Raw genomic sequence first — 27,001 nt, forward strand, 5'->3', positions numbered from 1 at the left:
TAAATTTAAGCCATTCCCATTTACTCAAGGGTGAAAATTCCATCAAAGAGATATCCTCAATGAGATTAATAACTTCTGTACAGAAATCCTTACTAAGCAAAAGGCCGCTATTAAATTTCCAAATAAGGGCTGAAGATGGTTTGCATTTTGTCAAAGAGATGAACAAGGTAACTGAGCAATGATAAGTTAAAGGGGATGGTGATATTACACAGCTTAAAATATTATGTATCATATTGTGAGGAGTTAACCAATAGTCTAACCTAGAACACTGGCCATTTTTGGAGGAATTGAACCAGGTGTATTGTTTTACATCAGGATTTCTTACCCACCAACAATCTGTCAGATTAATACTGGAGACTAAGTTCACAAAAATATCATTATGGAGAGGATGTTGCCCTCTAGAGAGGATACGATCAGTGAATTCATCAGGAGCTACATTAAAGTCACCTCCTATGATAACCTGATCAGTAAAATACTTGAACTTCCACTGTTGTATTTTCTCAACAAGATCTGTATAATATTTTATTAATCGCTTTACTATTATACCCATACACATACTAGAATTATTTTTAGTCTGTCAATTTCCACTATAACAGTAATCCAATGACCATTTGTATCACTAATATGCTCCAAGATAGAACCTGGAAACTTAAAAAATAAGATCATAACCCCAGCGGAATGAGATGTGCCATGACTAAAGTAAATTAAATCTCCCCATTGAAGTTTCTAAAATTTTGTTACCTCATTAGATGAGTGTGTTTCTTGTAAGAAAAAACAATTTGCCTTTTGCTCCTTGCAGTACAGAAAGGTAGCCTCACGTTTAACGTTATCTTTTAATCTAAAGATAATAAAGACAACATGGATTAAACAGAATAAATATGTAAACACCTCGGGAACGATGAGCTGGAATGAGTAAAATAACGTAGCCAATAACTGTCAATAACAAATAGTGAAAAGCATCATAGATAAGAATGAAGATTCTTGCAAACCTTCGAATCTTTGGACTTCTTCCAGACCTCATCCCGTATAGTGCGCATACCAAACTGACAACAATCATGACTGCCCTAGGTTGGTTGTTGGATGTCACGGGGTTGGCCTTCCTTCCCAACTGATGCACGGTGTCAACCGTGACTCTCAGGTGATCCACGGACATAGAGATAATTTGCGTGAGGATACCAATGATAGACTCTCGTATATTCTCGTCATCCTTTTAAGGCAGTCCAATCACCCTCAAGTTCCATCGTCTCTTGTACCAAGAATGATCTTCACAGCTGGCTTTTATTGCTGCATTTTAATTTTTCAGAAGGTCAACCATAGACTGAAGTTCCAAGATGGCCTTTTTGTTTACCTCAATAGCACTGGTATTGGTCTCAATGTGCTTTTCAATACTTTTCAGAAGTTCAGTCTGATTGTCCATTTTTTATTAAGCTCACCTATCACTCGAAGGATGGCGCTAGCAGAATATTCCTGTTGCTCAGGTTCATGCAGCTTCATCTTCTTTTTATTTTTGTTTTTAACAGGTGTGTGGTCCCAATTAACTCTTTGTTATTTGGCAGCAAGCGGGCCTTGAGAGTCAGTATTAACTTTCTCAATATCTATAGCGATATCCTCATCATCACAAGCCTCCCGAAGGGCTGCTAAGTTATAGTTATGGACAGACATGCTAACCTAAGCAAATGAACTCCCACGAAAAGAAGTAATTTCGAAGAAAAGTCATGTGTTAAGAAAAAGAAAAGCTTAAGGTATTCAGAAAGGATGCTATTTCACTAATAAGAATTAAAACTCGGCAGGAAAGAAATTAAATGCAGAGCCTGCGAAAAACACGCCACTCACTCCGCCATCTTGGCTCCTCCTCTCATGTTCACTTTTTGCTGATGATCAATGCTGTACATGCGAATGGCTATGGACTACAAGTACTCTGGTGTCGCGCCGGGGCTGCTGCCGTATTCCGATCTACCGGAAGTAACAAACATTACACTCTAACGCGATGAATAAAACATTTTTTTTTTTTTTTTTAAGTTATGATTCTAGAATTGCGACGCTCAAGGTGGCAGCAGGTTGGAGTAGCTCTTTTTACTACTTTTGATTCTGATTTATTCTTTTTTTGGGAACTATTCCTCTTGTGGTGGATACAGTTGATTTTTTTTGGATGACTGTCCACTCCAGTGTCAGATGCTGTGCAGCTTTGAGGATTTTTCTTAATACTTTCTATTTTTTGACAATTGTTATTATGCATTGCCATGGCAATAGGGTTGTTTCTTACAACCGGGAGCAGCTGATTAATATCTCAAAAGCTCAAATAATACTTCAGCTACAACCCCAAATCCCTGATGAGTTGAAAAGGAGACGCCATGGATGCAGAGCAGGAGCTAAGAGAGGAGAGAGAAGGAGGAAGTTCAAACCATCTCTTCCGTCGATTTTGATGGGCAATGTGAGATCGTTGGGAAACAAGTTGGATGAACTCCAAGCCCTACAAAGGACCAGCAAGAGTATGAAGCATGGCTGCAGGATTATATCCCCAACTCCAGCATCTCTCTGCCAGACATTCTGACCAAATGAGCAGACAGAGATTCAAAGAGGAGTGGCAAACTTAAATGAGGACTGGCAGTACTTGTGAACAACAGATGGTGTAATCCAGGACATGTAACTGTGAAGTGTCATCTCTGCAGTCCAGATATTGAACTGTTGGCAGTAAGTTTTTGTCCATATTATTTACCCAGAGAGTTCACCAGTGTTATTTTGGCAACAGTTTACGTTCCACCTTCCGCTGTTGCTGACACTGCATGTGATGCCATCAGCTCAGTTGTTGCTAAGCTACAGACACAAAACCCCAATGCTTTTGTGGCAATTTCTGGTGATTTTAACCATGCTTCACTCTCTGCTACACTTCCAACGTTTCAACAGTTTGTCAGCTGCTCTACCAGAGAAAACAAAACATTGGATTTGTTTTATGCAAATGTCAAGGACTCATACATCTCTATAGCAAGACCTCCTCTAGGCAAATCAGATCACAATCTTGTTTTCCTCTGCTCGAAATATCAGCCCCTTGTTCAGAGACAACCTGTAATAAAGAGGACTGTGAGAAAATGGTCACAGGAAGCTGAAGAAGCTCTGCAAGGTTGCTTTGAGGCTACAGACTGGGACGCACTGTGCCAGCCACATGGAGAGGACATCAATGCCATGACTGAGTGTGTAACCGACTATATAAACTTCTGTTGGATAACATCATCCCCACCAGAACCGTGAGATGCTTCCCCAATAACAAACCTTGGATCACCAATGACCTGAAGGACCTGCTTAACAAGAAAAAAAGAGCCTTCAGAGAGGGAGACAGAGAATTATTGAGGAGTTTACAGAAGCAACTTGAAGTCAAGATAAAAGACAGCAAGGAGGTGTACAAGAAGAAGCTGGAGAGCAAGCTCCAGCAAAACAATATCAGAGATGTGTGGACAGGGATGAAGAAGATCACAGGCTTCAAGCAGAAGGATGATCAGACCGATGGAAGTCTGGACAGAGCCAATGAACTGAACACATTCTTCAATAGGTTCAGTTCAGAAACAAGCTTCGCATCCTCCTCTCCTGCTCACAGCTAAACAGAGATCCCACCCTCCTTTGACCCACAGGACCCACAGCTGTCCAGTAATACCTCACATTTTTTATCTTGCACCTCAGCCCTAGACCCTTCTGCTTCTACATGTTTGCCTTCAACCATATCAGAAGATGCTGATGCTTCCTTTGCTTCCCCCTTCCACCTGTGTGTCTCAAGAAGTCAGGTGAAGAGACAACTGGAGAGACTGAATAGGAATAAGGCTGCAGGTCCAGATCATGTCAGCCCTAGAGTCCTGAAGGGCTGTGCAGAGCAGCTCTGTGGGATTCTGCAGCACCTCTTCAACCTTAGCCTGGCCCAGAAGAAGGTTTCGGTGTTGTGGAAGACCTCCTGTCTTGTTCCGGTACCAAAGAAAACTCACCCATCAGTCCTCAATGACTATAGACCTGTTGCCCTGACATCCCACATCATGAAGGTCCTAGAGAGACTCCTGTTGGACCACCTGAGTAAGCAAACAGTAAACCATCAGGACCCCCTTCAGTTTGCTTATCGCTGTGGAGTTGGAGTTGAAGATGCCATCATACACCTGCTTCAACAAACTCACTGTCATCTGGACAAAGCTGGCAGCACTGTGAGGATCATGTTCTTTGATTTCTCCAGTGCATTTAATACAATCCAACCTGATTTGCTTTGTCAGTAACTCTAGAAGACTCAGGTGGAGGCCTCAACAATCTCCTGGATCAAAGACTTCCTGACAAACAGACCACAGTTTGTGAGACTGAAGGGTTGTGAGTCCAACCAGGTAGTCAGCAGCACAGGAGCACCACAGGGGACTGTACTCTCACCATTCCTTTTCACTCTGTACACCTCAGACTTCCAGTACAAGACAGACTCCTGTCATCTGCAGAAATACTCGGATGATTCTGCAGTCGTGGTGTGGATCAGAGATGGACAAGAAGCTGAGTACAGGAAGGTGGTGGACTGCTTTGTGGCATGGTGTGGAAACAATCATCTCATTTTGAACGTGACTAAAACAAAGGAGATGATTGTAGATTTTAAGAGAAACAGGAATAAGTCAAAAACTATTTCCATCATGGGAGAAGAAGTGGAGGTGGTGGAGGAGTATAAATACCTTGGTGTTCACCTGGACAACAGACTAGAGTGGAGATGCAACTGTGAAGCCATCTACAAGAAGGGACAGAGCAGACTGTACTTCTTGAGGAAGCTTAGGTCCTTTGGTGTTTGCAGCAAGATGCTGCATATCTTCTATAAGTCTGTTGTGGAGAGTGTGATCTCTTCTACCATCATCTGCTGGGGAAGCAGCATCAGAGCCAGGGACTTAAAAAAACTCAACAAGCTGATAAAGAAGGCTGGCTCTGTTCTGGGGACTCCTCTGGAACCTCTGGAGATCATTGTGGAAAGACGGATTCTTCATAAAATGAAGAACATTATGGAGAACCCTGAGCATCCTCTTCATGAGACTGTCCTACAACAACAGAGTGTCTTCAGTCAGAGGCTTCTTCAGATCTGCTGTAAGACGGAGCGCTACAGGAGATCCTTCCTGCCCACAGCCATCAGCATCTACAACGGCTCTTTGAAGAAACCTTCATAATATGAGCTATAACAACATTTAATTTCCCTTTGAGATTAATAAAGTATTTTTGAATTGAATTGAATCAACTTGAATTACAGTCAGGCGATCAGACATATCAGAATATACATACAACAAATATGATGAAACATAAGCAATGTGAATATAAAGCAGGCAATAATAAAATAAATAAATAAAGGATAGAATAAAAAAAATAAATAAACAAGGAAAATAGTAATGTTCAGTTAAGGGTTTTCCATAAGTTTTAGGTCCTCTACCGTCTTAAAGAGTTTTGCAGCAGTTTTTTCATATGTTTCAGTGATGAAAAGAAGAACAGGTGCAGTTCTTTATGAAAAGCAAAAAAGTATGGTTTGGATTTCAAAAATCTGTTTTTATGTATAAAAAACCTAGCTAAAATGGATAGAGAGTTAGTTATAAGATCATGCTGACAGTTTTTTACAATGTAACCAAAGAAAACACTTTCCATTTTTAAAGCTGGAATGGGTACATATCTAGACAACCCAAAACTCATACTGTGAACGGGATGAATGATAAAAATGAAGTGGTAAAAATGGAGGTGCTAAAATCAAGGCAGTGAATGAGAACAGACAACATAAAATTTGATAACCTTAAAATTTATAACATTAAAATTTACCATGCTACCATTTTAATGACCTACAAATCCACGGATTCTAATTTTCACAGAGGCAAAATTAATCACGTTGGTTTTTACCGCACTCAATTTTACCTTGTTCAGTATTTCACACTTTCAATTCATTTCAAGTTCATTTTTGTTACTTTGACCCCTCATAGATACATATTAGGCTGACGGCTATATAACGTAAGGTACTTTGCACTATAAAATCTTCTATGACACAATGCATTAGAAATGCATTCCATAGACCTATAACCCCAAACACGCGGTCATTTAGGATTTTTCCTAGATTTCTTTTCATTGAGAGTAAGCAGAATGACACTTAGAAATACTTCACCCTCACACTTATCTCTTAATAAGAATAAATATAAAAATGTTAATTGTATCTATAACATGTTACACCCAGGCAAACTGTCTGTGACATCTAACATGTGCAGTTCTCAGGTTTTCTTGATTCTCTGAAGTTTTTAGTTCAGCTAAGGGCATGCCTTATTAAATATGTACTAATGAAATAATTTGCAAGGATTTACACGTTTCTTTTAACAAGTTTGCACATTAATCAAAAACATTTTAATTTAATTGTAAAAGTTTTGTTTTTCAGAGTCATTTTCTTTAACTCCTTTATTAATCATATATTTATGTTGCCATCCTGACCAGGATGTCCTGGAAGAAGAGTTGCTTTACCTCAATAGGACAATCCTGGCTAAATAAAGGCTTTTATTATTTTTTTAACAAGCATTTTGTAAATAAATATGGCTTGTCTGCTAATTTAAACACTAGCATGAACCACAGAGCAGAGGAAAGAAAGATTCCACACAGGACTTTGATTGCAGAGTAGCCTTGAAAACTTTACAGGTGGTTAAAAACAAACCAGTGTTATCTGTAAAGAAAATGGCAAGCAGACTACAGAGACAGTGAGGAATCTACATTAATTAATTTTATTGAGAAGTGAACTTCACTCAATTAATTAATTGCATTATTAATATTTTACAAGCTTCCTCTTACCAATTTATGTAATGTGAACTTCTTTTTTTAAACAAAATCTTGTTTACTTCCTCAAAGGTAGGAGTCTTTGTTCTTAGCTGATACTAATTTTAATTCAGTAAAACAGCATACCTCAGAGGGTTTCCAGGAGGTGGAGCCGAAATGGACCAGGTGCTAGAGAGACCTGGAGGACCGTAAGTCTGGGAGGAACTGGGTGTGGTTACAGGAGAAGCGGGGACGTCATTGGCCAAAGAAAAAGCCTCTTGTGTTCTCTGATAGTAATGCTTCAGAAGCATGGACCTAATAAATAAAGTGGACAGGACAGTCTATAAATGCATGCATGTTCTAATGGTGGATAAAGGTACACAGTTACCTACTTTTCTGTTTCCTCTCTGTTTCTCCCACTGCTTGCTTGTCTTCTGTTTGGAGATCGCTGCATAAAGTTGTGGAGTAGTAACGCATATGTTATTGCAAAAAAAGATACACGAGAAACTGGAATAACACATGTAGAAAAAAAAAAGGCAGACAAATCTCACCCCTGTTGAAGAGGTAGAGAACGGCTTATTTTCCCTCTCCCTCAGGGTCTGTCTGTGTTTCTGATAAGCAGCCAGTCTTTCCCTTTGTTTCCGTCTCATCCAAATCCTCAGGTCTTTCCTCTCCTCCTCAAGAATAGTACCTTTCTGTGATGTCCAGCTGTGCTGTGGATGTTCCTGCCTCCTGAGGGCCATATCATTGGTCAGATGAGTGAGTAACCCCATTTAAAACAGCACATATTTGTACTCTGTACCTGCTTTGGCGTGCAGTCTGAGAGGGATCCAAATCCCAGTCAGAGGGAGATAGGTAGCCTTCCTTTACCAGCTCATCTAAGATTTCCACAGTATCGGATAACTCAGTCTGACCCAGATTCCTATCTGCCCATCTACACGTTGACAATTACAGAACATTGTAAATTAGAGGGGGTTTTAAATGTTCTAAGACTTTAGGTCTAGTTAAACTTACTCATGAGATATGTTGCAGGTTTCAACGAAGTGCTCTTTTATCCCTTTGGGCGAAAGATGACAGAGTTAGTGTGGTTTTTTTTAACAAAATGCTGTAATATAACATATAATTGCATGAAAATGATTTTACTTAAAAGGTCCAAACAGAATAGGATAAATAAGAAACATCAGTTTTCCCAACTGATGACGCAACATAAACTCATGATTAAAGACCACAGAGATGTCTGAATCAGCTTCATCTAAACCTGGATCAATGTGAAGATAGGAAGAGCCACCACTCTGACAGAAAGAGGCTGAACGATGAAGAGACGGCTTTGTTGCAGGCCTGCCAGAGTCGTCGTGAAGCACATGTTCCTCTTCCTGCTCTTCCTTGTTCTCGTCACATTCCTTCAATGCTGGTAAGAGGTCTGGATCAGGTCTCGATGTCCATGCTGCTGGGGATATTATATAACTATTAACAAAAGCTTTACAGAACTGCATAACTGGTTTTCAAAATCCTGACAATATAAATTAAATAAGAAATGCAGAATTGACTTCCATAACAAATAAAGAGATTCTGGTCCAACCTTTGAGTGGAGCAGAGAGTCTGACACTTTTCTTTACTCCTGTGGTGACCTTTGCATCAGACTCCCTGTCTGAGGAGAGCTTTTCAATTGTATTTACCAACTACACAGAATCAAAAAAGAACAATTAAGTAGTGTTGGACAGATTTACAGAAAGATATCAGCCTACATGTGTCAGAATAACCTAAGCAGCTCATACGAAACATCCTTATGTACCATTCTTGAATTTGAAAAGTCCATCTCAAGATGATCTGCTATATTCTGCAAAGCAGCCAACTGAGAGTCGAGCTCTGACAGGCGAGAGTAGAACCAGACCGAGGAAGGTGAGGAAGGGGCTCTGTCAGGGACAAGCCTCTGAGCCTTTGTGGCTCGACAGATTTCAGATTCAGCTGAATCTACCATGGCATCATCTTGTAAGGCGATTCTCTCTGCAGCTCCACTGGACTCGGAGTGACTGAATGAAGGAGACGCCTCGGGGACTTCTATGGTATCAGATTTTTGGGGAGAAAAGCAGATGAAACAGCAAGAAATCCAGCTTAAAGACACATTAGAGAAAAAAGGTGTTGATATCCCTTGAACCTTTTCAGATTTCGTCATGTTACAACCAAAAACCTCACAGTATTTTACATGATAAATGAACAACACAAAGTATAACATAACTGTGAAGTGGAAGAAAAAAAGTTTTATGAAAAAAACCCAAAATGTATATATTTCTATTCTACTCTAAACAATGATGCTGTTTGTTCACTAAGTTTCTCAGAACAGCTGCAGTGATACTGAGATTAAAATACACAGGTTGTTTCCTAGTTAGGCGATTTCTGAATTCAGTTGATTGGACTGGGTTGTATTTAAAGCTATCAGAATAAAGAGGGCTGAACACAAATACACATCATATTTTTCTCCGGAAAACATTTGAAAACCATGTAGTTTCACAATAACACACTATTTTGTGCCAGTCTATCACACAGAATCCCAGTAAAATACAATGAATTTCAAGGAAATGAGCATTGTTGCAAGGCACTGTAAAATCTGCCAAAAACCTGTGGTGGTTCTGGGTTTCAACAGGTCGTTTGGAACTGGAGCTGAGGATTGTGGCTCAGCCGCAGCAGCAGAGCTGATGACAGAGGTGGCAAGAACATGAAGCTGAGCAGAAGTCGGTGAAGAAGGAACATCTCGTGCTGCAGAGCTGGGACCTGGCAGCAAATCTTCATGCTGCCTCACATCTTCCAGATCTAAGACACTTATAAACTGGCGGCCAGCAAAATCCTGATAAACAAAAACAGCAAAAAATAAAAACAAATAAAAAAGGTAATACAGGGAACTTATAGTTACCTTTCAATCAAAAGACATAACTTGATTTTTTCATGGCAATTTTAGTACATGTCTAGTTTTTGAAGTCTGTGATTCAAACTTAGAGCTGCTGAAAACTGTGCTGCTCCATTTGAGAGGACTCTTACCAGAAACCTCTCTGATTCCCGCTGGTCCTCCACGGCGTCTCGAACTGGTTCTTCTGTGAAATTCTTTGGACTTAGCACTAGGTTGAGAAAACATTCACTTAAGCTGTGTTTTGAAAATATCCGTCCATTAAAAGCATTAAAGCTGTATATTATCCCTAATTAGCTTACTTTTTGGGCTGCTAGTCATTACAGAGGCCTGGACAGAAACAGATTTGTTCTCAAGTGTGGAAGTAAGAGCTAAAAGAAGAAGTTAAATTTTGTTATATTGGAAAATTGTAGTCAAAACAATCCTGCATTTTGAGTTGATTCAAGCAAATCAGATTGAATATAACTTAAATTAGTTTAATATTTGGTATTAACTGCAAAACTAAGTCCAGCACTGACTCACCTGGCTCTGTGTTGGTGAAAGCATCGTGACGCTCCAGGGGACGTTTACTAATAGAAGCGAAGGCATGAAGCTCAGCGGAAGTGGAGAAGGCCTTGTCCAATAATCTCTTACCAGTCAGCAAATGGTCGGAAGATCCTGGGATTTAAGGACCAGAACATCAATAAGACAATGAAGGTCCTAAATGACTGCGTACAATCAATGTAAAAATAGTTTAACGTTTATTTAAGTTCCGTTTTTAAAATTTGAAAACTTTTTTTCTTTTTCTTAATATTTAATTGAATGTAGAGAGGCAGGGTTCCTACACAGTTTTCATGTCAAAATTCCAAACACAAATTTCCAGAGATCTCAGTCTGGATTTTTTATATACCGTAAATAGAAAAGAATCCCCAAGAACCGATGACTGTAAATATGGAACCTGCAAAAAGTAAGTAAACCAGAAAAACGTCCTTTGTTGTGCAATCACCTGTCATATCCTGTGCAGGTTTGATTTCTGCAGCTTCTTCACTTTCAGGTACGTGTGCTGCTGCCTAAAATAACATTGAGTCAAAAATAACAGTCATATTACCACAGATATTTATAAACACTACGTAAGTTATTGTTGATCTGTCATACCTCTTTTGTTGGGACGATGGACTCATACAGATGAAATGAGACTTCTGTTTTCCTTCCCTTTGCCTTCTCTTCTCTCCTCCTCTGCCTGTGAAGTGAAAATACTCATATACTAATAGAAGAGTAAAAAAACAGCTAATAACTATAACAGCTAATATACAATTACCTTTTACTTGAACTCAAGCTGGGGGAACTAGTTAGCTTTTCATCAGATCGATCTCGTCTAGGTAACTGCAGCTGAGCCACATCAGCACCCTGCCGCAAGATTTCGCCACTACTGAACTCACCAATAAGACGACCCATTGAGTTTGAAGGGATTTCCTGGGGTACCATCTGTAGAATTTATAGATATATATAAAATAATTAGGTTTTCAAAGTTTGGTGGTGATAAATCTTAAAGAAACATCAGAACCGCTTACCATTTTGGGTCCAGGCTCAATGTGTAACAGCCTAATTATAGACGCTTCTGTCATTCCAGCTGAAATAACAGCAGGTCTTGGTGCAGATGCTGTAGTTAGTTTGGGGAAGGTAATGCTGCTACGTGGAACGTCCTGCAACTGCAGCAGGCGAAGACCGTGCATTGGTGCAGATATGGAAGACGGCAAAGCAGGAAGAAGTAGAGGGAACGCTTGTCCGACGGGCTCTGCAGACGGCCATATTGGTGGGTGAGAGCTCTTGGGAGGTAGATTGTGCTCAGAGTTAAAAATGAGATGCTTAGTTTGAACAGAAAACCCATTTCTTTCCTGTCCACCTTTCTTCTTCCAAGTGGATTGATCATCGTATGTACCCTGAGGTTGACTGGACTCAGGAGGTTCAAGGTTTGCAGTGTGAAGAGTCTGTGAGTGTTGTGTAGCATAGTGTGGGGGAATGTGCTGTGAAGTAGCAGAGTGATGAAGTTTGAGTAACTTCAGACCCAACATCTGTGGAGCAGAGGCAGTCTGTGGCATGTTTTCAGAAGGCAAGTGTTGACTGCTATCAGTAGTGGCCAGGAGGCCATGTGAAGATGGGATCAGTCTCTTCTTTTCCCTTCGCTGAATTTCAGGTGACTCTGCTTGGACAGAGAGTGGCTGCATCTCCTGAAAAATAAAATACAGAGTGTGTAAGTGCAGTATGGAATCAGAGACAAATACATAACCTGAAACATTACACCTACACTATGATGCAGAGTGGCTCCTGTTCCCTGCATGACAGGCTGGGCTGCAAAATGACATGACTCAGTCTGATTCAACTGGGGGTCACCGGATTTGGATTTTGGCACACAGGCCTGTGTTTGAGGCACAGCATAGGTAGTGGTTTGAACTGGAAAAGCATTTGGCTCAGGGATTATTTGGGAAGTAGAGGATAAATGCATATTAGGCTGTGAGGAGTCCATGCCAGAGGCGGAGCTCTGCTGCGCCAGCTGAAGACTGGAAAACGTAGCTCCTAAAACCTCGCTCAGACTCATATAGTTGATGTGCTGCAAAACAGGACAGGTGTCTTCAATATAGAACTTTCATTTTAATTTTTTAGCCCCGCATCTTACCTTTTGTTCAGTCTGTCATTACCTGAACTAATCTGAATAAGTCTTCCCCAAGACGCTGTCTCATTGGGAAAGTTATCAAAGGCTGAGTAGAAGTTGCAGAATCAGCAGGGGGCACACCAGCTGTGGATATCTGTGGCTGGAGACGAGTTTGATCAGCATCGGGGTTGGGGAGCGCCACACCACCCAAATCAGAAGATTCTGCATGACGAGGAGGTTTAGTGTGAACAGTTGGAGGAGCAGGAGGTTTTATATTAACTGGAGCAATACTGTGGGAAAAAACAGGACAAAGAAGGTAACTCAGTTTCTGTCACACACTGTAAGACAATCAGCAATGTATTATTTTTCTCTTTACAACCGCCATCATGGAAGATGTAGTTGTAAACTAATTTGTAGACTAAAACAAAAGTTAATATTTAATCACATGGGAAAGCTAAAATATGCAAGTTTCTCAGACATTGCGAATACAGTGGTTCTAACTCATTTTTATCTTCAAATTAGAAATAAATAAAAAAACTAAAGCTGCAAGCAGCATTGTGTGGCACTCGCAGCTTAGTGCCGCTCGGCGTGTGTAGCAACCGCGGGAGCCAGACATCACCGCCTCCACCCCACCATCAAGCCCACCGCTCGATTCAGCTCATCACCACTTGGCGGTGCTGTGAGTAATCCTTAACGGAGATTTCCTGTCGTGCTTCGAAAATGTAATCTAAAATTATTAAGCCTTATTAAAGAAAGTTTAAAACTTCTGGAGACTGCCAAGGATGGTTAATCAGCTAAGGAACCTTTCATTTGGTTATCAGTGGGCGCGGCTAAAGTGATGTCATCAGTTGACTATGGCAACATGTTCAGCATTCTTCCAAAATGACGCACGCAAAATTTGGTGTGGATCCAATGGTATATGAGGGAAATAAAGCATTTGAAACGCCCTAGGGTGCGCTGTTGATTACAATTTCCATGTAATCCAATAGAGGTCTTTGATGGTTGTCAAAGATCAAGCATATTCAGTTTGGAGTAAATCGGACCATGCGTGTGAAAGTTAGAGGCAAATGTATGCCAATGGTGTGATAAACCAATTTGCCAGGCCGCCATGCCCACAGAGTCCAGCTAATAGTAATTGTTCCCAGTAGGGTTCAACATCACCTTGTTCTGTGTGATCACACTGTGCTTGAAACTTATAAAAGTCAGAGTGTAAAAGAAGTACATCCACCAGTAAAAAAAGGTGACTTCCTGCTGTATGTGGGCAGGGCTAAACTGATGTCAGCAAATGAGCAGGTAAATATGACCAGTGCTGGTCTGAGATGACACACGAACGTTTGGTGCTGCTGTGAACTTGTGTGTTGTAGTTATTACACTTTCGTCTTTAATGGTGAGAGGTCAGACTTTGAGGCTTTGCTACGCACACATGCTTTAATGTAGCAAAGAATTTTTATAACTTTTGATCCCCAATGCCTTGAGAGTATACTGAGTGACTTTAAAGTCTGTAAGTCAAAAGCTGTAGAAGGTGGTTCATTTAGATACGATGTGTGCAAACGAGAGAAAATGACACTGGATCAAAAATGGCCGACTTCTTGTGGGGTTTGGACAATGGGTTCAACAAGGACAGAGAGGGACCTTTCAAAGCAAAAAAAAGTTACTTCCTGTCCTCAGGGGGCGTGGCTTTGATGATGTCATAATTTGACCACATAGGATTGTTGGTTACCTGAGAGGGATCAATCATACCCAGTTTGGTCTAATTGAGCATTTATATATGAAAGTTATAGCTCTTCAAATTGTTTGTCAGGAAGGCAAACTTTGAAGTCCCGCCCCTTCAGCATGCTCAAAAACTCTTTTGATAACTTTTAATCCCCTATGTTTAAAGGGCGTACTGACCAAATTTGAAGCTGATAGCTCAAAATCCCTAGTAGGAGTTCTTCAAAGTTCGACAAGAATTAAATGTCAAAAATGAGTTTTGGACCCAAAATAACAGGCTTCCTGTTGGTTTGAGGACATACCTCCCATTGAATTTTTTGCTTGGTTTGTGGGGTTCTACCTGTGCACCAAATTTTAAATGTCTATGTTATTCCAGTAGATCATAGTTCAGTTTAGGGGGCGCTGCTGAGCTATTTTTATTGCTACTTTTTCTAAACCCTTAAAATACGTAATTTTACACCAGGACTCACGCCCGTGCAAAATTCGGTGCGTTTTTGTTTATGTTTAGGCCTCCAAAATGGCGCTTCTTTTCAGCGAAGAAAAATAATAAACACTACAAAAACAGAGCGATAACTATAGGCCTTTGCAGTGTTTTCGCCACTCGGGCCTAATTAACAAAGGTGTCAGTCAGGAAGAACATATTTAGACAAGATCAAATACAACTAAAGCAAGTGAATAAAGTTTGGAATAGAAATATTTTTCGTACTTTTTTTACACCATTTTTTGAAAATGTCTAAATCAAATGTAACCCTTTTCCAGATTTTTCTGCAATACATATAACTGCAGTAAAAGCTGATGTTTAATTGTGAGATTTCTCTTCACATTTAAATCCTTTTGAACTTACTGAGACGAGGAACTGGACACTGAATCTTTCTCTGAGTAATCTAGGTCTTCTAGCTTTAAACTCTGCAAAGGGAAAAAAAAAAAACCACAATGATCATTCTGTTATAGTAACAGATTGAAAAATTAATATGACAGGTATTAACTAGTAGTAAAAACCGTTTCAGGTGTGCAGACGTCTTTAGAGGTATCCTCACTGGAATCAGACTGTAACACATCAACGTCCTCACAGTTCCCGCTTCTGTCTGCAAATATCAAATGTTTTAATGAATATCTCACGTGACAAGAGACGTTAAAATAGCCGTCATATTTTTTACAAACCTTCTTTTTCAGGTGTACCATCAAAGTCATTAAACATCTGCTGTGGGGAACCTGGATGTCTCTGATGAGAATCAAAACTGAGCTGAACCTGATCCTCTGGAGGAGGAAATGTCTGCTCCTTTCGTTCATCTGTGACAGAACTGCTGAAAATAATAATACAAAAAACACAACATCTTCAGCTATGTGGTGAAATTAAGAAGTGTTGTTTCGCCAAAAATGAAATAAACAATAAAATACCTATTATTATCTTTTAAAATACATGGCTCAAAAAAATAAAGGGAACACTTAAAAAACACAATATAACTCAAAGTAAATCAAACTTCTGTGAAATCAAACTGTCCACTTAGGAAGCAACACTGATTGACAATCAGTTTCACATGATGTTGTACAAATGGAAAAGACAACAGGGGGAAATCTTTGGCGATTAGCAAGACACTCAATAAAGGAGTGGTTCTGCAGGTGGGGACCACAGACCACTTCTCAGTATCTATGCTTTCTGGATGATGTTTTGGTCTCTTTTGAATGTTGGTGGTGCTTTCACACTCGTGGTAGCATGAGACGGACTCTACAACCCACACAAGTGGCTCAGGTAGTGCAGCTCATCCAGGATGGCACATCAATGTGAGCTGTGGCAAGAAGGTTTGCTGTGTCTGTCAGCGTAGTGTCCAGAGCCTGGAGGCTCTACCAGGAGACAGGCCAGTACACCAGGAGACGTGAAGGAGGCCGTAGGAGGGCAACAACCCAGCAGCAGGACCGCTACCTCCGCCTTTGAGCAAGGAGGAACAGGAGGAGCACTGCCAGAGCCCTGCAAAATGACCTCCAGCAGGCCACAAATGTGCATGTGTCTGCACAAACGGTTAAAAAAATGACTCCATGAGGATGGTATGAGGGCCCGACGTCCACAAATGGGGGTTGTGCTCACAGCCCAACACCGTGCAGGACGCTTCACATTTGCCAGAGAACACCAGGATTGGCAAATTCGCCACTAGCGCCCTGTGCTCTTCACAGATGAAAGCAGGTTCACACTGAGCACACGTGACAGACGTGACAGAGTCTGGAGACACCGTGGAGAGCAATCTGCTGCCTGCAACATCCTTCAGCATGACCTGTTTGGCAGTGGGTCAGTAATGGTGTGGGGTGACATTTCTTTGGAGGGCAGCATGGCCCTCCATGTGCTCGCCAGAGGTAGCCTGACTGCCATTAGGTACCGAGATGAGATCCTCAGACCCCTTGTGAGACCATATGCTGGTGCGGTTGGCCCTGGGTTCCTCCTAATGCAGGACAATGCTAGACCTCATGTGGCTGGAGTGTGTCAGCAGTTCCTGCAAGATGAAGACACTGAAGCTATGGACTTGTCTCGCTCCATCGCTCCATCCACCAACATCACGTTGCACCACAGACTGTCCAGGAGTTGGCGGATGCTTTAGTCCAGGTCTGGGAGGAGATCCCTCAGGAGACCATCTGCCGTCTCATCAGGAGCATGCCCAGGTGTTGTAGGGAGGTCATACAGACACATGAAGGCCACACACAATACTGAGCCTCATTTTGACTTGTTTTAAGGACATTACATCAAAGTTGGATCAGCCTGTAGTGGGTTTTTCCACTTTAATTTTGTGTGTGACTCCAAATCCAGGCCTCCATTGGTTAATAAATTTGATTTCCATTGATGATTTTTGTGTGATTTTGTTGTCAGCACATTCAACTTTGTACAGAACAAAGTATTCAATGAGAATATTTCATTCATTTGTTATTTGAGTGTTCCCTTTATTTTTTCAGGCAGTGTATAATAATTGGTGTACCAATTGTCAATTAAAATGAAAAACAGGAGTATAGTAATGATACCTACTTTATTTTAATGATCTCCTGCCTTTTAATGCAAAGGAAACCTTTGCTTTATGAAATTATTAAATCCACAAACTTTTGTAACATTCAGGGCCAATTTTTTGATTTGTGAAACAAAAATGTTATATTATGAAATTCTTTATAGTTTTATCACAAAAGCAAACGCAGCACAACTGGGATTAAAAAAATCGACCATTGTTGACTATTAATGTTATTGTGCAGAAAGGCTGTCAGTCAAAAATAAAAAAAATCTGGTCCGCTGATATGTATTTCATTTCCATAATGTTTTCAATCTAAAAATAAAAGGAAAATCAGAAACTCTAAAAATGAACAACTGCACTGAATGCACAGAATCTAGCTCTGTGCTTACGTCTTGAGGACCCGATTTGATTCGTGGAATCAACATTCTGAATATCCTGCATTTAAATAGACCTTTGTTATGTCAGGGCTGGTCTGTTGACATGTTGTACTCACAGAGATGTTTCTGCATTTTGCACATTATGATCAGGACCAGTGATGGGAGTGTTGGCGGATCCAGGGTAGCCAGTATCAACACTGCTCTCTTTCTCCGTCTTTCCTTCCACATCCGAATACAGCACAGGGGCAACAGTCCACTGCATTTCAGGAACCTGGTTGTAGGAAGTGTAGTGGTCAGTTTGGGGTTGAGCAGCGTATCTGTACCCCAACAAACCTAAAGAGGTGAGTATAGCAGGTGCTGTGGTTGTCACTCGGATCACAACTCCTTCATCCGGTTCACCGGCTTTGCCTTTCTTCTTTTTACCATGATGCCCTAACAGTATCCGTCTATCAGCCCAGCGCACCATCCACTCCAGCAGCCTGCCCAGCTCTGGAAACCGGGCCTCTAGCTCAGGATCCAGGCCCTGCTGTAAGTCAGTCACTGCTCTAACACACGATGAGAAGTCAGGTATAAGCCTCTCTGAGGGGTGTTCTGTGGTAAAGGCATTCTGGACAAAGCTGGTTTCAGAACCAAGATTGGCTTCCTTTACTCCTGCTGGAGAGATGCTGCTTTGATGCCAGAGGCCGAACAAACCTTTCTGCTTCTCAGTTCTCCGCCCAGGATGAAACCTGACAGAATTGCTGGCCCTGGAAATAGGATCTTCACTCCAAACCGATGAAGTCTGCAGTTCAGGCGTGGGGTCTTGTGTTATAGGTTTGTAACAAGAGCCTGCTCTGAACACTGATGGGGGCTTCCCTGAGTGTTTCCTCTCTAGAATGTGCACACCTCTTTGACGACGATGTATAGTAGAGACTACATCAAATGTTAGAGAATGCAACTCCTTCTCCCTTAGCTGAAAGCAAAAGCCTCTCAGCAAAGGTAGCTCATCGCCACAATCCATAGTATCTTTCTCTAGCACATAGCTAAGGAATAGCTCCAGGAAATGTAGATACTCCTCGTCTTCCAGCTCAAACTCCCATGAGCCAACCTCTGGCAGAGAAAGCTGCTCCATCTCCCTCTCTCCGCATATGAGGGTGTTCTCTTTAAGGACACTTGCCATCTTAGATGCCATCCTCTTGTCATCTTTGTGTGCTTCCTTGCTCCTAAAAAAGATAACAATATAAAAATCAGGACCCTTAACAAAAAAGAAACTAATAATAAGAGCAATAAGGTTTTTTTCTTTTTTACTTCTACCTGCTCATGGCAGCATGGTGCAGTTTAGGTGAGATGTTCTCAGGTGTATTCACTGCTGTGTCGGCATCGCTGCACACTGGCTGGAATGCACCATCAGTTAAGGTGCTGGTGCTCACAGTTGTACCGAGGGACAGTTGCCCTAATGTGGCCATGTCATTTCTTCCCCCTCTGCCCTCTTGTTCATCTGCTTTCTCCCATAGATGGAGCACAGGTGGGGCCAAGTGCCTCTGAAGTCGCGCCAAATGTTTCCTCCTGTGTCTTTTTCTGTCTTGAATAAAAATCATCATTGACTCGTTCCCGTCTTCTGCCCCTTCTTCTATCAAATAAAAGGAAACATGGGAAGGGGGGGTCATACGGACCCAACAGCATGCTTCGATGCAACACAAATCACATTTTTCCTAAATTTCCTCTTTCAAAATATGATCTAAAATCCCCAACTTTAAACTGCAAAATAACTGGTTCTGTGAGGCACACAAAATCAATGTACTGTTAAAGGTTTATTTATTTAAAAAGGTTTTTCTATATTTACATTTAATTTTAACCACTAAAAATCAAAGCGCTAACCAATCTAAACTGATGCTTTTAATCCCGTTTTTTTTAACATTAATTACTTGGAATAAATATTTTTTATTATAATGACAATGTGATACTTCATGTTTGTGACTGAAAACAATGCTTGTTTAACTTAACACTTGAATTACATGCTACAAAATGAAAAAGTGGACATAAAATTTTTTTCTTTCCACTAGAAGCTACCATAAGCTAATACTAGATCATTTTTAAATTGCATCCAAATAAAATCGCTTGGAGTGAACTGGATTTCCAGTAGACAGACTTGGATTATGTTTAACTAAAAACATTTTATTTTTACATTTTTAATAAAACTGCCATTTAGAAACAACCTGTCATTGAACTAACAACAAAAATAAGCCACAGCATGTCAAACCAGGGTTCTTTCACATATTTCCGTGTCAAAATTCCATGCATTTCCAGACTCCATTGTCCATGGATGGACCAATCTTTTTCCATACTTGTCCAGATCTAGTAAATAACTAGCTTAAATAAATAATTTACCAGATGTTGGTTTAACGACTGAAGCTGAATTGTCCATGCGTCAGTTAACGCACCTGCCTTTTCCTTCAATCAACTGTTACTGCACTTTTGTTCATATAGCAGTACTTAAAAGTCTGCAATATATACTTTTGAATTGATTTTAACAGTGTGATTGAAATCAGACATTGTTACCCACTGTTTAGTAAATAATTTACATAAAGATAATTTTTATTGTATGCATTTTGTATCATTTTGTAATGTTTTTTATTTTGTAAAAATAAGAAACTCATGTTATTTTAAAGAATCAAGCTGTTGAAAATACTTGTAGGCTGTGAAACTTTAAAAAGGTCATTTCTAGTCAGTCTGAATTTGTAAAAAAAAATAACTAGAGACAAATTATCATTTTTATGTACGGTAGTTTCTATTGTGTAGTAGTGGTAAAACGTCATCACATTTTTGTTAAGTCAGTCATTGGTTTTGATTTCGGTGAGCCACCTCGAGATTTGTAATGCCCCCATGTGGCCCCCCTTGTGAATGATTTCTGGTGGCGCCACAGGTAAAACGTATCAAAACCAGCACATGCATTTTAGGGAACAGTGCGAATTTAAATTTAGAAGCATAATAAGTTTTTCTATGTCCTTAAAAGTTACAATTTTCAAAATACAAGCTTTCTATCTGAAAGCAGCAGCTGGTAATATCTGTTAAATATTTAAAGGTCTGCCTACAGTGCTTTAAGGAAGCATTTGTACCGAGAAGGTTGCACTGGCCCAGTCTCTGTAGCAGCAAGTTATACTTCTCTCTTAAAGACACTCTGACCGACTCTTCCTCCTGCGGAAAGGCCCGAACCAGCGTGTCCGCCACCTATGGAATAGAAGAGCGAAGGATGAAAAAAGCTGTAACTTAAATCTGTCTTTTTCCACTAAAAGGTGTAATGGGAGTGAGAAAACATTACCAAGGACACTGGAGGTAATTCCGACAGAAGACTGAGCATTATGTCCTGAAGGACCTCCTCACCACCGAGGAAGTGAGTGAAAGGCAAAAGACGACAAGCCCAGTGAAGAGCATCAACTATGAATGAATTTACTTGTGAATCCTCAGGGATCTAAGAGACAAATGTACACATGCAAACCTACATAAGCGATAAGGACAATCAAACGAGGATGTTCTACAGGTGACATTATTGTAATACCGCTTCCTCTCCGCCACATTGTCTAGCAGCTTGATACTTCCTGCAGTGAAGGGACAGCTGATCCCTGACATGAAGCATCCAGCATAAAGCACATAGCTCTCTGAAACAAACTTATGGAGAAACAAAAATTAAAATAACATTAAGTGCTTCTCATCCTATTCACACTTCATAGTTGGTATATTACTGATGGTTTGGATGGTATCAGGGTCCAGGTGACCGTCTTTTTTAGGGTCCCGTCTAAAGTATCCAGAACGGCTGATCATCTTCATCAGTCCCTCAGGAAAAGTATTTTCCTCCTGAGCAGCTGATGGATAGGAATACTTGTTCTGGATCTGCAGACAATGTATTCAATATATTTAACACATTAACAATGTATTACTTATATTGAGGCAATACGTCTGGTAATATTTGTTAAGATTTCTCCAAGATGTAAGAGTTTCATTTTTATTCAGATTTTTGAGTTAGAAATTCGCAGAGACTAAGCAACTAACTCAAGAGAGGTGAAAAAAATCCATTTTGCAACTAACTAATGCTTTTTTTCCAACCAGATAACAAAAAACTAAAGCTTTTAGAGACCCACCTTGTGTAGGATGTGTCTAGCTCGCCGCAGACGACTGATGTACCACTGTGCAGCCGGACGGCTACAATGTGCAGAACTCAGAAGTAGGAGTAATCTCTGGAGAACTCTGGAAACTTTGTGACGACAAACAACTTCAGCAAACTCCTCTGTTTCACCCATTTGGTCCTGAAAATAAATATTTTAAATGTACAGAGCCTTCAACAGCATTTACAGTCACACTATTTGAGTTTTTTCTCTATTTGTCACATCACAACCACAAATCGCATTGTTTTATAGGGATATAGTAGTGCATAATTGTGAAGCTGAAGGAAAATGATAAATGGTTTTCAAATTTTAAATATAGATGGAAACAGTCATTCACCTAAACTGGGCAAGGAGAGCATTAATCACAAAAGCAGCAATGAGACCCCTAAGGAGGAGCTGCAGAGATCCACAGCTCAGGTGGGAGAATCTGTTGACAGCAAAACTATTAATCCTACACATAACAAATGTTATGTGTAGGATTACGTAAGAGTTGCAGGAAGAAGCCCTTCATGAAAGAAAGCAATAAGAAGTCCTTTCTGCAGTTCACCACAAACCAAATAGTGGAAACAAACAAACATGTGGTAGAAGGTCCTCCTGTCAGATGAAACCAAAACTGAACATTTTTTTTAGCCTACATGCATTAATTAAGCTATGTGTGGCCAAAAACTAACAATGCAGGTGACCCTGAACACACCATCCCTACTTTGAAACATGGCAGTGGCATCATGATGTAGGGATGCTTTTCTTCAAGGTAGTTCAACAAAGTATTACGTCTGGGAGGCTGGATCATACTTCATACACATCATACTTCTCTGATTGTTGTTTGTATACAATTTTGAAAGTCATTTATCATTTTCCTTTCATAAAACGTGTATGGGTGTAACATGACAAAAGTTCAAGATGTTTGAAATTTTGAAAACCGACATGCACTGTAAATAAACCGAAAGTAAAATTAGATATTTTCAGTACCGTACCTGTGTGTTTGGAGAGGGCTGTGGGCAATACAGAGGTGGAGAAGGTAGGTACACTTCAGTGGGTACCAACGTAGGCATTGAAGAGCACATGTATTTAGCTTTGTCCAGGAAGGTTGACAAAGGAAACGACATGACATTCACTCCTGCCATGGTTGAAGCTTTCAGAATCTCGTGCACAGAAGCCTGTAATAACTCCCAATCTTCTCCTTCTAAAGGATCTTAGGAAATGAGGATAAATGTAAACTACAAACCTTTCGCCCTTATAGAGTTTTTCATCTTCTAGTTGTAAGGTTTTCACTAACCTGTAAAGCAGTCATTCCCATCTTTATCAGTCCACTCCCATGAATCAGTCTTGCTGCCAAGAAGACTCCTCAGCTCAGCCTGAAAAATGCTTTCTGGCTGTAACTCTGTTGGCAGGAGAAAATCTCTCCGTCTGAGCCTGTCAGGAAGACAAAATCTGAAAGTATTCTGACAGAAATATGACTGTTTCAGACATACTTTGTTAATTTGGTGCCTTTACACTTACTGAGTAAAGTCAAAATGTTTTGTGCAGTAACTGGTGTAGGCCAGACTTAGGGTCACTGCAGTTTTCCAGTCACCCAGATGAGATGCCAACCACACAGCCTCAGGCAGAAGACCCCCCAACAGCAGCAAGTCATGGGCGTAGTCCACCGTCCATACCTCCGACAGGTGTTGCTGTCGAACTGCTTTAGCCACTTCTTCCTGGTACAGAGGCACCAAACGGCCGATACTTGAGGCTGATAAAGAATCAATGTATCACCACACTGCAACATTCATGAAGAAAGCATCTATTTAGCTGAGAAGTAAACACACCGTGAGGCAGGTGAAGTGGAGGCAGGACGGCCACATTATGAGCAGGCAGAATGAAGAGGGGCTGGTTGGTGAAGTAAGAGGCCATAAATCTTCCGAGGGCCTGAACTACTGCACGGACAGCATCACTGGGAAGGTCCATCGGCAGCCAGGGGCAAGGAAGAGGATCTGTTGCAAGGCACAAAGCCAAGGAAAGAAAAATTAAAGCTATTTTTGCTGTAATTTAGGATTCTTGCACACAGTATTCTAATTATAACCACCAAAGCAAATTTTATGGTGTCTACAATGCACAGGGCATATAGATTTCTATAGATTTCAAAAGGCAGTACAAAAACACCTGACATTAACAGGTTTTAAGCAAAAGGTAAAAAATGACCTGATCTTACTTTTTCATCTCTTATTTACTAAAAGATGAGGTTTCTTAACTTTCAAACACAACCCTGTAGCAGTAGCAATGGTCAGAAAACAGACTTTATAAAAATATGTGTATGGATAGATGCAGAAATATGCACACCTTTCACTTTTCTGACCAAGACCATTTAAGGGCTTCATCATGACATTACACTGAGCTGAGAGAATCTTTTATCCAACAAAAGATGATCCTGAAGTTGTTAAAATATGTCCAAATCCAATGTTTGGGACTATGGAGCTGTTATGAAACACTATTTAATTAGAGGTTGCTTCTGTTGGTGACTAGATAAATTATAATCATTAGATAAAGTGTCAATATCAGGATTTTAACAATTAATATGTTATTATATTTTCCTCTGTCAGATTCATAGATTTAACACAGATTTAAAAATAATCTATTTAATTAATGAAGCCAATAAAGATTTTCTAATCATAAATACAATTAACTAACAACTATCAACTGCTACATTTACTAGTCAACCGTTATCTGTACTCTACAGTATATATAGAAATATACTGATAAACTGAGAAATGATCATTCACGGTTGACCTGAATTGCAAGTCCAGTTGTCAGTCTGGTTTCCAGCTTTAAGCAGAATCAGTTGAGCCATGTGGTCCCCAAACTCCTGGGCTTCTCTCAGATGGTACTGGGATAACAGACTATACAGCAGTGCCAAACAAAGGCGCGTCTCCTGGAAGACACTACGGTTACCACCTAGGAGAAGGACACATGACGACTTCAGATGGCTTGGTGGAAGAAATGTTTAAAAGCAAAAACCGAAGCTGTAGCTCTTACCTTTGCTGGCCTCTTGACAGATTTGTGTTCGTAACATCTGTGTACTTAGTGAGAACAAGCCACAGAGGAAAAGGTGCTCACCTAGAGAATAAAAGGTGTATTTAAAACTTAACACCAACCTTTACCTAATCTAAAAGTCTCCTCTTTAGTCTGAATCTAATAACTCTGCTCGAGTTGAAATACCTTGGATAAAACGCTCATATATTTTACAGATATTATACACAGCATTGCAAAAGTATTCGTTCCCCTTTTACTTTTACACGGTTTGTTCATGCCATCAAAAGAAACTTTAAATGTTTTTTTTAGGGATTTATCCATTTTCCAGCTAAGACAGGAGACCATGTTGACAGGAGAACAATTAGTCATGTCCTCCACGAATCTGTCCTTTGGAATATTGGCAAGCAGAAAGCCATAGGAACGCCCCTTTGCAGAGGGGATGAGGAAGAAGGCGCCCTGGTATAATGAAATCAAAATTACTTTCTTGATGATCAAAATTTTTTCAGGCTACGAGCAGAATGCTAGCTGTAGTAGAGTTAACACACTGCCAATGGTGAAACATGGTGGTGGCAGCATCATGCTGTGGGAATGCTTCTCTTCAACAGGGAAGCAAAAGCTGGACAGATTTGATGGGAAAATGGATAGAAGTAAATGCAGAGCAATCCTGGAAGAAAACCTGTTGGAAGCTTTGAAAAGATCTTCTAACAGAACAGCAACACTAAAGACAGAGTTAGGGCTATGATGGTATGATTTAGAACAAAGCATATGCATGTGTTAGGATGGCCTAGTGAAAGACTGGACCCCAACACAGTTAATAATCTCTTGCAAGACTTGGAAATTGATGCTAACAGATGCTCTCCATCCTCTATGACAGAGCTTAAGCTGTTTTGCTAAATAAAATGGGCTAAAATTTCAGTTTCATGAAAACCATGTCCACTTCAGAATTATATGCTACTTTGTGCAGGTCTGTTGCATTAAATCCCGATAAAATACATTACGCTTTGTGGATGTAACGACACAAAAGGCTGTAAACACAATAAAGGCCTTGTACATAAGTGTTCTTCTGTGTCAGACCTTGGTAACTCAGTAGGGAATGGCCCTCTTCTAGATTTTCTCCTGTTGCCTGCAGAGTTGTCTGGATCTGGGATGTGATCACAGATAGTCTTTGCTCCTCTTCCTCCAAGCCATCAAAGCCTTTAAACCTTTTCAGTTCCTCTGTATACTGCTGAGTTATATCGTACACTAGCTGCCACACTCCCACCAATCTGTCCGGAAAAATTGAACAGCGGTTGTCAGGTTTTAAAGCAGTTATAAACTTACGGTATATGATCTTTCACATGATATTTAAAAGCCAAATCAACGTAATAAGCTGTGCATACCTGCTCGAAGGTCGCTGAGGAAAAGGTAACGCCTGATGTTCAAAACCGGATCCGTCTTTATTCACATCCTGCAGCAGAGGTACATCGTGAACATCTGAAGGCCAGAGATGCGGCTGAGAAGATGAAAACTCCTCCTCCGAAGACCAATCGGTTTTCTGCTCTAAGCTATAAGTGCAGTCAAGAGAATCTGAGACCAAAAGCAAGATTTGCAGTATTCTGGACAAACTCTGAGATGACACAAGGCAATGCCCAGTCAGGTGGATGTCAGGCTGAGGGGTCAGCAGAAGGCGCACTATCCATTCACTAAACTCCACCATCAGCCCCAAACAGTGTTGGCCATCTGAGGAAGGGCTGTCCCAAGAAAGGAAAGACAGGAGAGATTTTATGAGGTGAAGCAAGCGTGCAAAAACAGAGGTATTCTTTCCTCTTGGGGGGACCAAATGGAGTAAAGCGGCAAACCAAACCACACAGCAAAGCGTATGCTTCAGAAGATGAACTCTGTGTTCAACTGCATCTCCTACTGACATGGCAAAAGCCCAAGCAGTGAGCAGCTTCCTCTGAATCTTCCCCAGCTCAAGGTAAAGAGGATTCTTCTTCTCTGTTTGTCCGCTCTTATGGTTTGTATCAACAACAAATTCACTGTGACTGTCCATAGCATGGAGAGTGTCAAACATTGAAGCAAAGTCCAAACGGCCTCCGTCCAGCACATGAGAACCAGCAGGAAGTCCTTCTAAATCCGACTCCTCTTCAAAGAAAGCCTAGAAAACAACACACACAAAAAAACAGGTAATTTAAACATCCAACGTATCAAAAATCCAACATCTCCCATTACTCTCACATAAAATCAAAAATTATGTGTTTTTTACAAAATGTTATTTGTAAGACCTGCATGCTTTCAAGAAGCTCCTTGGTGCCACCCAGTGTCTGCTGGTCCTGCAGGAAAAGCGGCAGCCTGGTTGGATCTTTCGCTGCTGGATTGGTGGATTCTGACCCTTTAGGTCGACATGTAACAGTGGCACTGAGCTCCTCAAGGCTGCTGTCTGAATTAAACCAAGACATGGACTCCAGCCAAGCCTTCACATGGACCTGCCAACAGTGGGAAAATGTATAAGT

General features: G+C 40.6%; 1 protein-coding gene across 6 annotated transcripts in view; it reads right to left on the reverse strand.

Moving 5' to 3' along the window:
• Window positions 1-27,001, reverse strand: part of cplane1 (ciliogenesis and planar polarity effector 1) — a 38,451-nt gene that overhangs the window by 6,043 nt on the left and 5,407 nt on the right. For 3 of the 6 annotated variants that reach the window (XM_047373215.1, XM_047373214.1, XM_047373219.1), the window contains 37 exons: window positions 26,774-26,974; window positions 25,889-26,646; window positions 25,584-25,774; window positions 24,513-24,593; window positions 24,267-24,431; window positions 23,309-23,473; window positions 23,001-23,232; window positions 22,777-22,913; window positions 22,475-22,692; window positions 21,477-21,641; window positions 21,081-21,228; window positions 20,897-21,006; window positions 20,660-20,809; window positions 20,457-20,568; window positions 18,655-18,970; window positions 17,478-18,563; window positions 15,162-15,304; window positions 15,000-15,085; window positions 14,845-14,906; window positions 12,337-12,580; window positions 11,946-12,248; window positions 11,212-11,868; window positions 10,959-11,125; window positions 10,796-10,880; window positions 10,647-10,710; window positions 10,184-10,318; window positions 9,964-10,032; window positions 9,796-9,872; window positions 9,379-9,604; window positions 8,555-8,820; window positions 8,342-8,441; window positions 8,021-8,209; window positions 7,777-7,819; window positions 7,565-7,696; window positions 7,314-7,494; window positions 7,155-7,210; window positions 6,910-7,077 (listed from right to left, as the gene is read on the reverse strand). In XM_047373215.1, coding sequence (XP_047229171.1) covers window positions 6,910-7,077; window positions 7,155-7,210; window positions 7,314-7,494; window positions 7,565-7,696; window positions 7,777-7,819; window positions 8,021-8,209; window positions 8,342-8,441; window positions 8,555-8,820; window positions 9,379-9,604; window positions 9,796-9,872; window positions 9,964-10,032; window positions 10,184-10,318; window positions 10,647-10,710; window positions 10,796-10,880; window positions 10,959-11,125; window positions 11,212-11,868; window positions 11,946-12,248; window positions 12,337-12,580; window positions 14,845-14,906; window positions 15,000-15,085; window positions 15,162-15,304; window positions 17,478-18,563; window positions 18,655-18,970; window positions 20,457-20,568; window positions 20,660-20,809; window positions 20,897-21,006; window positions 21,081-21,228; window positions 21,477-21,641; window positions 22,475-22,692; window positions 22,777-22,913; window positions 23,001-23,232; window positions 23,309-23,473; window positions 24,267-24,431; window positions 24,513-24,593; window positions 25,584-25,774; window positions 25,889-26,646; window positions 26,774-26,974 — 7,688 coding nt within the window. The remainder of the gene's footprint in view (window positions 1-6,909; window positions 7,078-7,154; window positions 7,211-7,313; window positions 7,495-7,564; window positions 7,697-7,776; window positions 7,820-8,020; window positions 8,210-8,341; window positions 8,442-8,554; window positions 8,821-9,378; window positions 9,605-9,795; window positions 9,873-9,963; window positions 10,033-10,183; window positions 10,319-10,646; window positions 10,711-10,795; window positions 10,881-10,958; window positions 11,126-11,211; window positions 11,869-11,945; window positions 12,249-12,336; window positions 12,581-14,844; window positions 14,907-14,999; window positions 15,086-15,161; window positions 15,305-17,477; window positions 18,564-18,654; window positions 18,971-20,456; window positions 20,569-20,659; window positions 20,810-20,896; window positions 21,007-21,080; window positions 21,229-21,476; window positions 21,642-22,474; window positions 22,693-22,776; window positions 22,914-23,000; window positions 23,233-23,308; window positions 23,474-24,266; window positions 24,432-24,512; window positions 24,594-25,583; window positions 25,775-25,888; window positions 26,647-26,773; window positions 26,975-27,001) is intronic. The other 3 variants (XM_047373218.1, XM_047373216.1, XM_047373217.1) reach the window with 3 other exon arrangements.

The sequence above is a fragment of the Girardinichthys multiradiatus genome, chromosome 8 (genome assembly GCF_021462225.1).
Source record: "Girardinichthys multiradiatus isolate DD_20200921_A chromosome 8, DD_fGirMul_XY1, whole genome shotgun sequence".
NCBI lineage: Eukaryota > Metazoa > Chordata > Actinopteri > Cyprinodontiformes > Goodeidae > Girardinichthys > Girardinichthys multiradiatus.